The sequence below is a fragment of the Drosophila tropicalis genome, unplaced genomic scaffold (assembly GCF_018151085.1).
Source record: "Drosophila tropicalis isolate 14030-0801.00 unplaced genomic scaffold, ASM1815108v1 contig_573, whole genome shotgun sequence".
In the NCBI taxonomy this organism is placed as follows: Eukaryota; Metazoa; Arthropoda; class Insecta; order Diptera; family Drosophilidae; genus Drosophila; species Drosophila tropicalis.
This window is the reverse complement of record NW_027173049.1, coordinates 2,199,655-2,216,308: the sequence shown is the minus strand read 5'-3', so window position 1 is coordinate 2,216,308 and position 16,654 is coordinate 2,199,655. Positions and strand designations below refer to the sequence as shown.

The window sequence follows — 16,654 nt, the reverse complement described above, 5'->3', positions numbered from 1 at the left end:
TTATTAAAAACTGCGTGTTTAAAAGAATATGGCAGACATAGTATTTCTATGTATTGACAATAATAATTGATTTAATAATCTACTATCATTATTTCTTTAATTTATAGAAATATTATTTTAAATTAACCTATTTTTGTTTACACAAGTAAAAACATTATTTACGTCACATCATGATTTCACGAATTGGTCCACCCTAACCAGTGTTGTTATTTTTCGCCTTGCCAACTATGGTAACACTGGCCGAGATTTCTTAGCAAATTTCGGCACAAAAATAAAGTAACATTTAAATAGTAGGTTTAGTTTATTTGCTTTAATGTTTACACGCCAGATTGAATCTTTTGTTTTTTATTTCGTCAAATAAGTTTTTAAAATGGGGTTCGTCTTGTCGAAATTTCGCGTAAGTATTATGCATACAGATAGATGAATGTATTTTTGGATAGCTAATTTTTTTGAGGCCCCGCCGAAATTTGCATACATATGTACATAATTTCTAATTTTAGAAAGAAAAATCGACGCAAGTCATTTTGGAGGGACTGCAGACTCAGATCCAGGAGCTGGAGAAACATATGATCAACACCCAGGAGAAGAAACGTCGCTTCGTGGCCAACTTTGTTGGCTTCACTATTGGCGCTTACATTGTCGGCTTTGCTTTGTTTTACTTCTTCTACTTCCCGCCGACGACGCAGGGGCGCATTATGTACTTGGTGCCGCTGCTGCTCTTCCCCGTTCTGTGAGTAATGCTTAAGCGTCATCCAATTCAGTTCGATGAGGTCACAAATTGGCTAAATGTCGCTTTTCATTCTGATTGCTAGCTAATGTTGTTGTTTTAATTTTTAGCATTATATTGCTGCGGCAAATGTTTACGTGGTACTTTCAGCGCAAGCTCAACAAAAATGGCGATAAGCTCTCGCAGCTGAAGGAGAAGAAGAGCAAGATATTGGAGCAGGTCATGGACAAAGAGACTTATAAGGTAAATATATTTTTGACTTGTACTAAGAACATCGCATATTGAAATAATTTAGAAAATCGGTAGCCTTGTCAACATGGCATTTTGAAAATTGTCAAAGTTCTTAGGGCAAAAAGATAAACATATTTTGAGAACCAAGTTGACTTCGTCACATTCTTATTGGATTCTTTGTTCATCCGTTTTTGCGTATTCGATTCTTTCGCGGCATTTAAGACTACATAAATAAAATCTTATCAAATACACAATCAAATATCAAAAATACAATACGAATCCGTTGTAGGTCATTGACTTCTTTCAAATGATGTCCAAGAGATTTCTTGAACGAGCATTTTTTCTAAACCTTATCAAAAGGCTCTTGATTTTTCAAAGGGATGATATGCGGTTCAGTATCCCTGTAAAACGATAAACTCAAGTTCGAATTCTTCTCATATAAAAATCCCGTTTTCTAATTCTTGAATATTTTTCTTTAGTTTTCAAAACTCCATTCAAATGATTTTAGTTTTCTGAAAAAGTTGAACAATTTAGTTTAAAAATACTTAAAATAGATCAGTTGATTCGATATTTAGCTGTTGTTAAAAGTGTCCAAATTAAAGTCATTTTGTATTTAGGAGTAATTTGATAGTATGCAAAAAGAAAATTTAGAAATATTTGATATACACTCATGTAGATTTAGAGATGAATAGTACATCAGATTCAATAAATAAACTATGATTATACAGGTGAAATGAGGAACGTTGACGAAAACGATCACTATATTTTAAGCAAGTGAATATTTAATAAATTGATTTCTTAACTCTTTTTCGATGTCAGGTGGCCGTAAATCTCTTGGAAAGGTTCGGTGACAAGAAGCAGAGTCGGCTTACTGGCCAGTTGGCCACACAAACACGTGCTCAGAGCTTACAGTCGTTGAATCGCACATTACCCGGCACCCCGAAGCCAAGCACTCCACAGCCGGCAGCGGCATTAGCTGCCAGGCAACAGCCACAGCGTCCTCTAACACCTTACACCAGTGTCTATCGCAACGTCAACAATAATCTAAATACTAGTGCATTGTCGCTGGCTTCCTCGTCCCCACAGTTGCCATCCGGCCAAGAGCTGCGCCGGCGCACACCTTTTCCGATAACCGATGATCGATCGCGTAGTGCGCTTGATCGGTTGATGGATTTTATTGTGGGCGATACACCAAGTAATCGCTTTGGCATGATCTGCAAAGAGTGCCATGCCCATAATGGTGAGAATTGATCGTTTTGGTATACTGATGAATATCAATATGGATTCTTCTTTTGCCTCAATTATTAGGCATGCTGCCACAAGAGGAATATGAATATACCACATTTCGGTGTGCGTTTTGTAATGCGTTGAATCCGTCACGCAAGAAGCGACCAGTGGGTCCACTTATAACGGTTGACGCCGCTCCAGGATCCCTAACGCCATTGTCGGCACGTCGCAATGTGAGTTCTGACAGTGATTCATCATCCGATGAGGAGCGTACAAGTACTGGTAAGTCAAGTCCAGCAAAGCGAGTTTGTTAATCTAATTTTTCATTGCTAGTAGATAAACAGCCACTAATACGACGTGCCCTGCTGCCAGACTTACCAGCAACAGCAACGACTGAAACCGCTTCCGAGGCGAATGAAATAAACTCAACGACTGTTACAGAAATGGAGATCGATGAACAAATTGAAGAGGTGAAGCCTGAACCGGAGCCGGAGTTGGAGCCAGAGCCTGAGTCAGAGACTGTTATCAGCAAAGCTGTAGCCGAAGAATTGGCCATTAAGTAAAAAAAGCGACTTATCTTAATTTAATAGTTTAAGCAAATTTTAATCCGAATCTTGTAAGGGCACCCTAAAAAAAAGAACTAACTCACTAGCTTAAATCTACAAGAATTTGTTTTTTGGAAAATTGTTGAAATACAGATGAGTGGAATTGTAAACTGGAAATATGCAAATAATTTGTTGTTCGGACAACTTTCTTTTTACCACACCTCGACTACTGACTGCTGACTGTTGTTGAAGGAAATGGATAATTAACAAACTCAAAATGGCATAATAAACATTTAAAACATATAGCGCCGTTGTGGCAAAAAAAACAATAACAAAAAGGCAACAAAAATCGATCAGCTTACAAGCGCGAGAACAAACACATTCCCTCCTGCCCTCCCCTGCCGATCGGACAGTCTGTTCGACTGCTGGATTGAACGTGAAGCATTATTCGAACTATCAACAATTCCAATTTCGCTAGCTTTTTTTTCTTTACACATTTTCCGGGCCATTGATCAAGGCTAACGAGATCTGGCTGCAACACCAGCACGAGTGGACCAAAGTAAAGCCACCTACAAAGCCGCGCCCGCGCACATTCCTCGCCTGGCGGCGGCTGCGGCTCACAAATTATAAGAATTAAACTAAATCTGTTACACCGTTGCCAACAATTGGGCATGGTCTCTCCATTACCCACATGTGTGGTGTGTGATTGTCTATATGTATCTATGATGTGTATATAAGTACATACATATACATTTTATGTCTTTTGCTTGGCCCGGAGGGGGCTCTGATTAGCTCATAATTTGTGTGGCATTTTTCTTTTCGCCTTGTAATTGAATTTCACAACCCATAACTCTGGGGGTCTCCGATCTCTGACGTAAGTCTTGGCGCCGTTAACCGGCCAGGCTCATGCTCAAGCTCAAGCTTCCAGCCCAGGAAGTGTTGGTGCGTAAGGTGGTGCTGGCTGGCATTGACATGCGTGTGCATGTGCAAGCGAGTCTGCTGTACGTGGGTATATGTATGTATAACGGGTATTTCACTTTGTAGTCTTAGAATATTACCATATTGAACAAGTTAATGACAATGGGACTAGGGCTGGATAAATAGATAAATAAAGTGCCGACTCGAAAATGGCAACAAATTTAAAGAAAGAAATTAACCCACCACAACTTTACTGAACTTTCCTTTCACTTCACAAACATTCAAATTAGAGAAAAATTTCAAGAATTTGATTGAGTAAAACGTAAAAAGGATAAAGAACTGATTTTAAATCCAAAGTAAACGTATTTTTTTAGAATTACATTATTTACCCGATCCTTTGCAATGGTTCCGTTGTCATATTTATCAGTACACAGGATTCTAACAGTTCTGGATGGTTATTAAGACCCTTTGATAAGAAAGGAATTGGAATTACCCCTGTCCATAGGTGGGTTCCCATCAAGGATCGCAAAAGTAATGCAGTTGGAGAAAGAGCACGTTTTGAGATCTCAGATATGAGAAAATTATGATGTAAAAACTGAATACCTGTGTGCAACCCTAGTTTTTGAGAAGTTTTAGAATTGCACCTTAAGTCACCTCTCGAATGTTTGCATTGAAATCTAGTGCAAGTTCGCTGCACTGAAACCAGTTTCAGAATTTTTCCCCCGGCCCGACGTTCCCCTTTTGTCATTTGACTGTGGCTGTGACTGAATTGGTATTGGTCTTGATATGGTCGAAAACCTTCCGGGCAGGCGGCGTGTATCGTGGATGGCAACGTCAACGATATGTGGCCTGGACCTGGAGCATGGGGCATGGCAATGGACAAAACAATGACTAAAAAGTATGGTAAAGTCGAGAGTGATTCATGAAGAGAAGGCAAGGGCCGGCCGGCGGTTGTAGTACCTAGTGGAAACAAATGGCCATATGGGAGTAAGACGCCAACGCGTTTGCCAAAAGACAAAGATTTTATTTCGGTTAGAGTTTCTGAGTTTTGTGTTTTGGCCAAAATGCAAGTCGGGGGCTTAGTTCATTGCTAATGACGGCATACCTGTAACTTGATCTCTGTATAAATGTAAGTCCGTCCGCTTGCCCGATATGTCCAACCCCGTTCGATTTATTTGTTCGCGCGCTCCACAACAAAGAGCTAGAGTCTAATAATAATCTGTTGGGCCAATCAAGAAAAATATGCGCGAGATCAGTCAGCAGCAGCAGCGGCAGCAACAAAAACAACAGCAACAAATGCACTTAGAGTTGCTGTTGCTGTTGCCGTTGAAAGTGAAACCGACTGAGAGACCGATTCGACTGGGACAGAGACTCGGGTTCTAAGCACTAGCTCTAGCTTCGGTGCTATATAAGCTTGATGACTGAGCCATGGTAAAACAGTGCAGCATTGACCAGGAATCCAATTGGAAGTTTATTGCCTACGACTTTATAGTCCAATTCGGTTCAAAGGATTACCCACCCACCCAAAACCCCAACAAACATTCACACCCACACACATCCACATAGCCAAGAAGATGTTCTTCAAGTTGGTAAGTGGACACCTCATGGACTAATACACACTGATGGATAACAAACCCTTGCGTCCCGTTTTCAGCTCCTGCTCGTCTCCTGTGTGGCATTGGCTCTGGCCAAGCCACAGCATCAGCAAGCTGCTCAGTACCCAGCTGGTGTGAACCCACAGGACTGTCCCGGCTTCCCCATCTGTGATAATGCACGTTTGCACCGTTTGCACAATCCCCAGGCGCACAATCAATGGCAACCGCAGCCTCAGTGGCAGCAACCTCAGCAGCAATGGCAGCCCCAGCCTCAGTGGCAACAGCCCCAACAGCAGTGGCAGCCACAGCCTTCCTGGAATGCGGCTCCTGCTCCATCCGCTGGCGGCGACAAGTACCCAGCTGGCATCAATCCCCAGACTTGCCCCAATTATCCCTATTGCGATGTGAATGCTGGTCATGCTGGTGCACCCGTTGCTGCTCCTCCACTACCCGGCTGGACAGAGCGTCTCTATCCTGCTGGTGTTTCTCCCCATCAATGCCCCAACTTCCCCTACTGCCAATAAGCTTGGCTACCACTCCACTACCACATTCATTCCTTCTCCCATTCCCATTTAAGAACCTGTTGCAGGCTGATTAATTGAACAATCTTTTTGTGTGTTGTTGGCGACAAATAAAAGCAAAATGTTGGTCTAATAATTTGACGTTTTATTAACATTATTTTCAAAGGAGCACCTAGAAACGAAAGGTTTCGGACCTAAGTCATATGTAGCCAAATTCATCTGGCTGCAGTTCGACTTGCTCAATGAGAATCTCTGTCTAGAATGCAGACCGAACGAGTTCCGCTGCTTGGAAGAAGGAGTGGACATCGTGCGGACACCCAGCATTCACTTGCGGTTGACCCTCATTTGCAAAAGCATTTGTGAAAGTCGTTCTTGCAAAACTCCCAACTTAATTGCCGCCTTTTGGTCTAGCCAAGGTCAAGTGCAACTGGAAATTATAATTTCGCAAAACGACTGGTTAATTACATGGCCCAAACCCATGGGGAAAGGCAGACATTGCCTTCATCGTAATGTGGTACAATCGAAAAATCATTTTATTTACATATTTGTTGTTGTTTTTTTTTAATTTTATTTATGTTTTTGTACAATATTTACAGATCAGAGTGGAGGGGGAAGGGAGGTCAGATGCTTACAGCCAGCCGTGTCCATGACCATGGCTCCAGCCCTTGTGGAAATCGTGATGATCCTCGTAGACGTGATGAACTGGAATCTCCTCATGATGCACATGATGAACTGGCACCGGGATCTCCTCGTGGTGGACATGATGCACTGGCACCTCTTTGTAAATGGGCACGGGAACGTGTTTCACCACTGGCACATGGACTTTCTGGACATGATGATGGTGCACTGTGTGGACCTTGTAGGGCACATGAATTGTATGATGTTCACTAAGCAGGGGAAAGCAAACGAAAGTCAGATTAGCATTGCCAACAAGTTAAGTGGAGGACACATAATTGGCAGAAAATGTTTGTCTATTAGTTAATCGGTCGGATTGAACTCGCTGTGGACGGTTCGGTTTGGTTAGTTGGCAGGAGACCCAGACCCGGACAACAACATCAACAACAACCACAACGACAAATACAACGTCAATGTGCGGAATTTTTAATTAGGCCTTTGCAATTAAAAAAAAAAAAACATGAAATTAAATGAATTAAATGCCAATGCGCCAAGTAGTTGGCTTGTGTGAAATTCCTATGGCTAATCATTGCATGGCATTGCCAACAAATCGAAGTAAGTTCAATGGTAATTGAACTCGAATCGAATCGAGTCGAGTCGGTCGAGCCGGCTTCGTAGGTTAGGGCTTGAGTTTAAGTGCTTTGATTACTTCATTTCGCTGGTAATTGAACGAGTATTACAGCAATATAAAACCAATATCGGTTAAAAAAGCCATACGACTGCTTGTTAGAGATTATAGAGCAGTTTGCATAATGCAGACTAGACAGGAAATGTATTCCTTTACGACTGTAAGAAACCACTCACTGTTTGCCAAAGAATCCAGGACTAGGGGCGGAGTAAGCCACAGCGAACAGAGCAACAAATACCTGAAAGTAAATTAGGATTCATTAAATATTACGTAAGACACAACTCTATCTTAAAAACTAATGGCTGATAAACACGCCGAAAATCCCAAAGACAACCAAAAAGGCAGATGCGAATCTCAGACTCGAGGCCAGAACGTTGTAGAAGTAAGTCCTTTGTATTGTAATACTTTCACTTTCACAACTTAAGGCTCTACTGGACAGGATTAAAACCGATCGACGGAGAAGACTCCTTTCGGTTCGGAAGATGTCATCCGATTTGAACGAATTGCAACCGAATGGAGTCCACCGAGTAACCGATATATGTATATACACACACACACTTCATTCTGATCACGGCGTTTATCACTTTCAATTATCCTTTTGATGTATTCACTTACAAAAATGTTCAAGGCGTTCATATTTGGTTTTTCTTTTTTTGGATATCAAGGAGGGGAAATTTGTTTCTGCTGCCAATGTTGTCCACCGTTGACTGATAATCAAAGGCTGGCGACTCATCTGTTTTATACCCAATCCCAATGTAGCCAAAAGCCAATTCGCAGACCACAGACAATACGTGAGCCACACAATAGCAACAACAACAACAGAGGAGAGAAATGTTAACTCTTCGAATGCTGGCAATGTATGTAATGTTAACGGTTTTACGACTCTCTGTCTCTCTGTTGTTGCCATCACGTTAGCCCCGACGTCGTGAGAGTGGGTATCCACTGTCCAATGGTCACTACTGTCCACGCATCGGTTGCTGGAAATGTCCAACTTTGAGGTCTTACCTGACAATCGAACTTTGACTGACCCCGGATGGTGATAATGTAGTGCAGATTTTTTAAAGTCTTCTGTTTTGTCTTTTGTGTAATATAATAGCCGAATGACATAAATTTCATAATCGCAATTGTTGTCGTCTTTTTAGTCGACTTGTAGAGTCTTCTGTTGCTATTGGAGTAGTCGAGTGGTTGTGGGATGATGGCTGGGCAGGGGGGTGGAGGCGAAGATTTCCAAGTGAATGATCAAGTAGCACATATTAATATTATTTATGATTATTACTATTGAACGGATCGTTTAGCTAAGGCGGCCTTCAGAGAGACGAGACTTGTCACCAAAACCAAGAAAGAAGTGAACGTGAGGGTCGAAATTGCCTCGCTTCCTCCTCCTCCTCCTCCTCCTCCTGCTGGTCGTACTTCTTGAGTTCAAGTTCCAGTTTAAGTTTAAGTGTTTTGCCTCCTTTCTCATATCGGGCAGTAGATATCTCACTTCTTTGACGCAAAAACGACCTTGAATCGTGGTGTGGCGTTTGCTGTCCAATTAAATGGGTCATCATTAAACACAGATCACGTACGATCCAAAAACAAGTAACGGAAATTTGCAATAAAACGCATTTTGGGCAATTACTTAACAATTGCCGTAGATACGTACGTATGTATGTATAATGTATGTATGTATGTCTAATCACAACATGCATCACACGATTTGTTTTAGTTATAGATTCGTTTGGCTCTCCCAAAGACCCAAAAGAAACAAAGATGACTTCGTTTGCCCTGACATAACATCAGGCACGGGCACGGGCATGGACGTGGGCATGTTGCAATAGTGCCTAGATTCCACCTGGTAAGTGCAGGTGCAGCAGCAGCTCTTGAGCTTCAGCCAACAGACCTGAACCTGGCTCATAAAGACAGTCATATGTGAGCTATTTTTCAGTTAGGAACCTCGCCAATTGGATATCCCACCACAAATTGCCCGGTTAGGCTTGCATAATGGTTAATTTGTTTGCTTTGTGATAAATATAACATGGAGACATCGCTCCCCATGCGTGCAGCCCAGTAGCACTAAAACACAATAAGCCCGCGGGGTCTGTGGGGGACGGTCTTTGGGGTCTGGTCTGGAGATTATTATTTATTTATTTTTTTCTACTATACTTACTAACTTTCATTTTCCATGAACACCGGCTAGCGATTCCGAAATTGCCAAGCAACCGATGACGACGAATGCAAATACTTCCTGCTAGGCGGGTTTTGATTTCCACGAATGTGGAACAGACCGAATGGATTCACTTACCTCATTCCTCCTTATTCATAGCTTTCGGGACTCGGTCATTGGGGCTGTGGTGTCTGCGTCATGGTAAACATTGCTTTCCAATGCAGATGGCTGATCTCTGCATCAGCTGGTCCAAAGATTTTGATTGGACACTCTGGTGGAGGGGGAGAAACAGGCGTGAGGGGCGTGTTTAATGATCTATAACGACATCAAGTGCTTTGCTGGATATGTATTATGCATAATATGCCGATCTGCACAGACGGAGTCAATTGACTTAACATGATTGAACGCAATTCGCTAAGAGTTTTACCCAAATCGTTTATGATAAGAAGGAAATCGTTTATGATGGAAAGGAAAACCGGCTTTCCGTGGGAGACTGCTGTAATGTTCCACTGAGATTGATATTGCACGGTTGTGAGTTACTCGTAAATAAATATATCTGTCATGATCAATGCTTCTACGCAATTCCCCAAATTTTGTATTCAATTTGTCAGAAGAAATTTAACAAATTTATCGATTTCGTGTAATTTGTGGGTAAAGTTTATCAAACTAATATTAAGAACGTTTGAAAACTAAAGAAAATTGTTACATTCAGGACATCCCCAAAAATCCTTTTAGAACTCGTCATTTGAGTGATTCACATCATTTATTTTATGTTCGTATAAAAGTCATAGATTAAGAAACAAATTTTTGTCTTAACAAGAGAAAAAAATCGTTGAAATTCCATTTGTCATTCGACGCAATCCAAGGCTGGTAAATGATTTTCAGTTTTCGACTTCTATGTTGATTTTTATACCATGCACCAATAGGGTAAAATGGTATATGAAAGTCGCCAAAATGTATGTAACAGGCAGAAGTATATATATTCTTGATCAGCATTAACAACCGATAAGATCTAGCCATGTCCGTCCTTATGAACTATTACATCTCGGAGTCTTAAAGAGCTAGAGCCACCGAATTTGGTATGTAGACTCGTGTAGTACGTACAGTTATCGAGTTTATTAAAAATTTTTGCCACGCCCCCTTCCGCCCCCGCAAATTATATAAAACCAATTTTCTCAAAGACTATACTAGCTAGAGACAACGAATTCGGTGTGTATTGCAGATTAGTATCCGCGTAGATTGTGATTATTTAAAATTTTTGCCACGCCCACATCCGCCTCCAAAGTTACAAAAAAAACCGATTGCCTCCCGCAATTTTTCGACTAACGAAATCAAATTCGACAGATTAGTTAGTCTTTTTCGTTTCTGCCGATCTACCAAATTCTATTAAAATTGGACTAGAAACACGCGAAATATACGTATAAAGGTGTTTCACTAGGCGTTGGCCGTAGGCTAGTGGCGGCGCTAGAGTGCACGTGCTGTGAGTAAGATAGCAAATGCTATAATAAGACATGTAAAATACTTTAACAAACATACATTCGGTCTTCGAAATTGAAAATATTTGTTTCACCTGGTTCATGGAATACCAAAGTCGGCGAGACTTACTTCATTTCAGAATTGATCTCAGCCCTACTTTAATTTCAAGGTCGAGCTGTGATTGCAACGTTCAATTGCATGATTTTTGGGTTGCAGCATTGAATTGCTTCTGTTATTCTTGAATCGACTCCAAAATATTTTACAGAATCGCTTAAAAGAATGAATAGAATTGAACCTTTTAGCCGATTCAATAGATTTTTGCCAAATCAGTCAATATCATCCTTTACTCTATGTCAATCTAATGCTTTCAGGATAAACTTAAGGAAGTGTGCAAGCAAATTTGGGTTGCCGTCCTTTCCTCCCGAATGAGGACTTTTATTCTGATCCATCATGCATTTAAATGAGGCGAAAATTATGTATGTATTTACATTATTTGATTTTAAATGAATCCCGTTGAAAAAAAGCTATTCAGAAATTACTCGACTTGTGGATCCTGTGAAGCAGAAAAGAATATATACATATTTTATGAGGGGATCCTTCGATCTATGCTTTTTAAGTAGAGTAGAGCTAAAGTATTAAAAACAAACATTTTCAGCCTTGTTTAAAAATTAAAACTTACCCTTCCCATTATTGTGGCATTTTAAAATAAGCTTAGGTAAATAAATACAAAAAAAAATCTGTTAAAAATTAACAATTTATTATGCAGAAATTGACAAAGTTTGAAAAGAAAATGTCATAATACTGTACCGCTCAATTGAATGGCCTTGACTTTATTTTTACATTTGAACTGTTTTATCTCGATAACAACCTCTTTGATTTGGGACGTATTACATTCGGTTCCTCTTCAGACTACAAACCCATGATCATTCATTCTTGGAGCTTCAGCTTGCAGACCAGAAGTCTGGAAAGATATCATCTACATACATTTAGACCAGATACGGACGCGGGATTCCATCAGCATGTCATGTTTACCTTTGATAATATTTGCTTGTTGTCCATTTATCATACTGAATAGGTTTGACACCTTTCATTGCCTAATATAAAAAGGTTAAAATCTAAATCGAGCGATATGTAATATAGAATTCTAGCTTCATTACGGACCTCCTATTATATTGGCTGACTATATGTATATGCAATCGAAAACAAACTAAGTTTGTCTCATTGTAGATGTTAAGTGGTTTTTGTTTTTAGAATTTTAATTTTGTTAATTTACTTACTCCAAAATGTCCGAGGTAAATCAAAAATAACAATAAATTGGAAAAAAAAACTTCGCTCCCATGGATTACACAGTGAAAATTGTTTAATCTTGGATTTTAATAGGTATTAGGGTCCCAAATTTAAGTGCATTAGTCTTTAAATTTGCGGGAGATAATAGTTTTGCGAAAAGGGTGCGAAAGAGGGCGTGGTCAACGTACATACAACATACCAAACTGGGTGACTCTAGCTTTATAGTTTCCGATATGTGTTCCATAATGACGGTCGAATAGACGCACAGAATGATGGACATGACTGGAACGACCCGACTATTGTCATATATACTAAGTATCCTTGACTCATTCTGATTGATAAGTACCGATTTCCGATCGCATGAACTCGATTCAATGAAGGTCCAAACAATGTTCTTTTGGATAACAAATTGAAGTAGTGGGTTTTGAAACGTTTTGTGAATTTCGAATGGAGTCGTTTACGTGTTATCAGTTGGTGTTTTACTCTTTGCTTCCGACTTACTTACTAGCCCAAAACTGTCAATCACCTTTGACTGAAAATTTATATGCAGCATAACAGATATCGGATTGTTCAGCCAATCGATGGATTGGGGTATTACATGATGAACGAACGATTCCTGGGGACAACTCTACGCCCTCTACTCGTACATCTGCCCACTTTGATCTACACATACCATGTTTGTATGAACCAATACAAAGGTGTTTTTTCTTTCTTTCTTAGACACGCGTTGTATATTGAAATTTTCACGCTATCGAACTTAAAATCAAAGAAAAACGTGATGGTAATATTTTTGCCACTTGGCAGGCCTAAAGCGTCCGCCAAAATGCCAATCGTCTGGTGAATTTTGAATGAATTTTTTCTTTGATGCGATTTTTGATAGGGCCAAAAAGCAAAAGGCGGCGAGGGCATGCATTTTGTATACCTGTGTACGGGTGAATTTGGAGCAGCCTCCAAATGCAAACGAAAAGGCAAACGCACATTTAAAATTTGATTGTGCAACAAATATCGGCAAATCGCATTTGCAATTTGGTAATCTTTTGTTCGCTTGAAGGGGGACCGACCAGGTGTGGCGTCCGATTCTGAGCCGAATTCTCAGGTAGCTGCACCTTGAATAAATTCTTCTTAATTCCTGATATGCAAATTAGGCGGAAGACCAATACTAGGCAGGCAATGAGATCAGCTCAGTTTTTGGAGAATCGAGGAGCTGCCTCTGCTGGCGTGCTCCTCTGCTACTGCTGCTGCTGCTGCTGCCAAGCCGAGGCGCTGGAGAAGAACAGCCCCGGCCTGAATTAGACGACGCTGGCAACCATGACAAGGTCGCAGCACTTAAAGGTGTCGCCAATTATGAATCTTTGCCTTTCCCCTCTCCGCCTTTTAAATTAAACAAACTATTTTGTTTCGTTTTATATCTTCTCTTTTTTCTGTTTTTGGATTTTTCGATGTGTTTGTGAGTTTCTTGTGAAAACTTGCACTAATTAACGCTTCAGCAGCTGCCGAAATTTCAAATTTCAAGTGCAGTCCGTTAAATTTTGAATTTCATTTGGCTAACAAAGCGTAAAAGCCGTATGATTATGGCATTTCTTTCTTCAGACTTCTTGCAGGTGGTTCTAATTCGAGTGCTCCACTAAGTTCCATAAGCAAAGAACAATTCAGTGACGTGTCTAATTGCGCCAGCAATGATCCAATGACCAGACTGACTTTTCAATACCCTATCCGAAAGGGCTTCCTTATGTATACCGATTTTGAGGCATTAACTTCTTGCTGAGCTTCAGCTTCAAGGCATAAATATGTTATATCAGAATAATTTCAATGGAAAATAAAGAGATTTTATAGCAGACTTAAAAGGAACATGTGAAATTGTATGTATTATGTTTTGTATACAATAAAATAGTTCTTCATTTGGCCACTGTTGGTGCATTTCACCCAACTTCATGTAAGTCAATTCAAAGTGAATAGTTTGAAGTAGGTTTAAGGGAACGATTGGGCTGACATGGATTCCAGTTTGATGTCCAACCACCTAAAAATATGTTATTTTTTAAATGTATGTAATTCTTATATTTTCTTCTCTGTGTGATATAAACGTTCAGTAATTATACGAAGATAATTAAACGAAAGACGTTGAGAAAAAATACAACAAAGAGATTCAACAAAGTTAACAAAATAATATATAAACGCTTTTTATGCTCAGGCAGTCGTTATGGGCTAAACGATCTTTTGTTAACATTAGAATTATAAGGACATTAGTATAACTATAACAACATTTCGATTGCCTATGAAAGGATGTACTTAGATCAAGGTGAAAATCGTCTCAACCGTTTTTGTGGATAAAGGATTTATCAACTATTCACAGATTCCTAAAATTTCTAACATTCTAAACATCCAAAAGGCTTCTTAAAATTTGTATATATATTATTATTATTATAAGTATAGGATATACTTTGTATACTAGCAACCTAACTTTATTTTACAAGCACTGGCAACTAAGGCCTTCGGCTTAGACGAAAACTACATCCATACACTGGTCTGGGATTCGAACCCGGATCATCGTTGTTCAGCTGACTTAATGACTGAGCCACTTACACAACTTATCTACCGAGGACTGCAGTATATATATATATATATACATATATATAACTAGATAATGTTTCCATTTATGCAAAAATAACTAATAATAAGACACAATCTTTCAATGAGCCTTCTTTTAATAATCATTTTTGAAATATATGATTTTCAGATATTCATTAAATAACATACATTTAAATCAGATTAAAGTTATTTGATTTGATGACTTTTTAGGATTTTTGTAATTTTATTTTTTTCGAAATCTATCTTAAATGGAAGCAAATATTATCGAGGTAAACCTTTTAAAATAACAAACTGGTTTTTCCTCACTTTTGTATCTTAACTTGGGAGCACACTTCGTATTAATAATAATAGAAAGTAACTATTATTAAAAAATAAATATTAAATAAAGTCAAAATCGACTTTTAGAACATTTGGTTCTGTTCAAACTTTGACCACAGATTTGGAGATTTGGAGTCCATGACTGCTAATTACCATAAAAAATACATTGCATATTATTCCGTGTCTCAAAGACTTGAATCTCACTTTTTAGTTAATAATACAGTAGAGTTCGGATGTACATATACATCTTTAGAATGAAGTACTTAGAGTATTTCATCTTCGTTGGGTCAGAAATGTTCATCATTTCTTGTTACAATTTCATTTTTCAAAAAACAATTTTCAAGAGTCATTGCCGGACCTATTAAAGGAAATAGCGGGGCACAGACGAAGAAGAGAGTAAGCAAGTAAGCGCCATCACCTGAGCCAGAGACCCCCGATTCCAATTCCAAATCCATCCCCATTCCATTCCCATTTCCAGTCTCAAGTGGGAGCAGCACCATGGGTAATGCTAATGATGATAATGATAATGATGATGACGATCTGCAGAGCCTCTCGCACTAAACAAATGAGGTGAACCGGCGGGTGGAGGGTGGAGTATGGAGCCATGGAGTGTGGCGATGCCTTTTTTGTTGACGCTTCTGCTCGAGCCGATGCTTTGTTGCCGTCGACGCCGATGCTAACGTTGATGCCGACGCCAACGCCGACGCTAAAGCAGACGCCGGCGCGGCGTTGCTTTCTGCTCTTTCGATGAGTTTCGAATACAACTAAATCAGAATATTTTTATTCAGTTTCAATTGTTTAGCGAGTGCGGATCGGAGATCGTAGAGAGTCGCTAGTGAAACCAAACGAGACGTAACGAGCTAAAAACAAAATTCAAAACGAAAATCACGAAAATAGAAAATAAAATAAAATAAAGAATAAAAGAAAAAGCACCAACAGAAATCAAGTGAAATTCGTGTGGGTGAGAAGGTGTGAGAGCGAAGCGATAGTTGACAGAACTTTCTTGTCATTAGCCCCGAAAAAAGAATAAACAAGAATTCGCAAGTGTCAAAGCGAAACGACTTCCGTTTTGTTGATTTACCGTTAGCTGGCATTTTCCCCGGCTACTCGAGTCGCCAAGCGTTGAGACGAAGAAGAAGAAGCTTAAGAAAGACGAAAGTTCTAGTTTATTAATACTTCTGACTTCACTCAAAAGAATCCCAACCGCCATTAATCATGCGAATGTGAATATTCTTTCTCGAGCCGACATAAAACCCAAATTAATTGCCATACTAAAAGACAATTAAAAATTTTATATATTTGCTTTGTTTTTTTTTCATAATTTGCTTTTTCGGTTTTTCGATTTTACATTTGGCAATGAGTTGGCCAATTGTTAGATTTACGCATTGCTGAGCACTTTGTCATTAGAATTTTGTACATACATATAAATTTTTAATTATTGAGCCAAGTTAAATAGTTGGACAAAAGGTCAGGAGCCCAGACGCCCTCTGGCGTCATCATAGCTGGAGTCAAGGAAGTGATGGAGTTGGAGTTAGAGTCAGAGAAAGAGACAGTTGATAGGGCGCGCTTGGCTGCCCAGGCCAGGTTATTGACACTATCTCCCTCTCTCTCTCTCTATATCTCTCTCTCTCTCTCTCTCTCTCTGCCTCTATCTCTGTTTATCTAGCTATATTTCTTAGCTTCTTCCGCAGCGTGTGGGCATAAAACTAAAAGAAGCTGGAACTTATCCCATACTCAGCTTCTTAATGATCTGCATATTTTGGCAATATAATTA

At 39.6% G+C, this 16,654-nt stretch overlaps 3 protein-coding genes across 4 annotated transcripts; 2 read left to right on the top strand and 1 right to left on the bottom strand.

Moving 5' to 3' along the window:
* Positions 1 to 220: 220 nt before the first annotated feature.
* On the top strand, positions 221 to 2,907 carry Lnpk (zinc-ribbon metal-binding protein lunapark). Of its 2 annotated transcripts, none has more exons than XM_068287728.1 (6): positions 221 to 397; positions 501 to 730; positions 838 to 970; positions 1,778 to 2,198; positions 2,267 to 2,467; positions 2,519 to 2,907. In XM_068287728.1, exons 1-6 carry the CDS (start codon positions 371 to 373, stop codon positions 2,746 to 2,748), a joined length of 1,242 nt encoding a protein of 413 aa, XP_068143829.1. In that variant the 5' UTR covers positions 221 to 370; the 3' UTR covers positions 2,749 to 2,907. The 2 variants fall into 2 exon arrangements, with proteins under 2 accessions (XP_068143829.1, XP_068143830.1); XM_068287729.1 differs by having other exon boundaries at positions 223 to 397; positions 2,522 to 2,907.
* Positions 2,908 to 5,097: 2,190 nt separating this feature from the next.
* On the top strand, positions 5,098 to 5,900 carry LOC137575402 (cuticle protein 1). Its single transcript, XM_068287964.1, has 2 exons — positions 5,098 to 5,237; positions 5,303 to 5,900. Exons 1-2 carry the CDS (start codon positions 5,223 to 5,225, stop codon positions 5,765 to 5,767), a joined length of 480 nt encoding a protein of 159 aa, XP_068144065.1. The 5' UTR covers positions 5,098 to 5,222; the 3' UTR covers positions 5,768 to 5,900.
* A 492-nt stretch (positions 5,901 to 6,392) lies between these two features.
* On the bottom strand, positions 6,393 to 7,769 carry LOC137575606 (polyadenylate-binding protein 1-B). The gene is made up of 3 exons (XM_068288217.1): positions 7,683 to 7,769; positions 7,244 to 7,305; positions 6,393 to 6,651 (listed from the first exon to the last, which is right to left on the bottom strand). The coding sequence occupies exons 1-3, from the start codon at positions 7,701 to 7,703 to the stop codon at positions 6,393 to 6,395; spliced, it is 342 nt and encodes a 113-aa protein (XP_068144318.1). The 5' UTR covers positions 7,704 to 7,769.
* Positions 7,770 to 16,654: the final 8,885 nt, after the last annotated feature.

Excerpts from the sequence above, each read along its gene's own strand:
- Lnpk (XM_068287728.1), top strand. The coding sequence starts at position 371 with ATGGGGTTCGTCTTGTCGAAATTTCGC. Across the intron at positions 398-500 it reads TCGTCTTGTCGAAATTTCGC|AAAGAAAAATCGACGCAAGT; the intron begins GTAAGTATTATG and ends TTCTAATTTTAG. Across the intron at positions 2,199-2,266 it reads AGAGTGCCATGCCCATAATG|GCATGCTGCCACAAGAGGAA; the intron begins GTGAGAATTGAT and ends CTCAATTATTAG.
- LOC137575606 (XM_068288217.1), bottom strand. The coding sequence starts at position 7,703 with ATGAACGCCTTGAACATTTTT. Across the intron at positions 7,306-7,682 it reads TGAACGCCTTGAACATTTTT|GTATTTGTTGCTCTGTTCGC; the intron begins GTAAGTGAATAC and ends ATTTACTTTCAG. Across the intron at positions 6,652-7,243 it reads CCTGGATTCTTTGGCAAACA|TGAACATCATACAATTCATG; the intron begins GTGAGTGGTTTC and ends TCCCCTGCTTAG.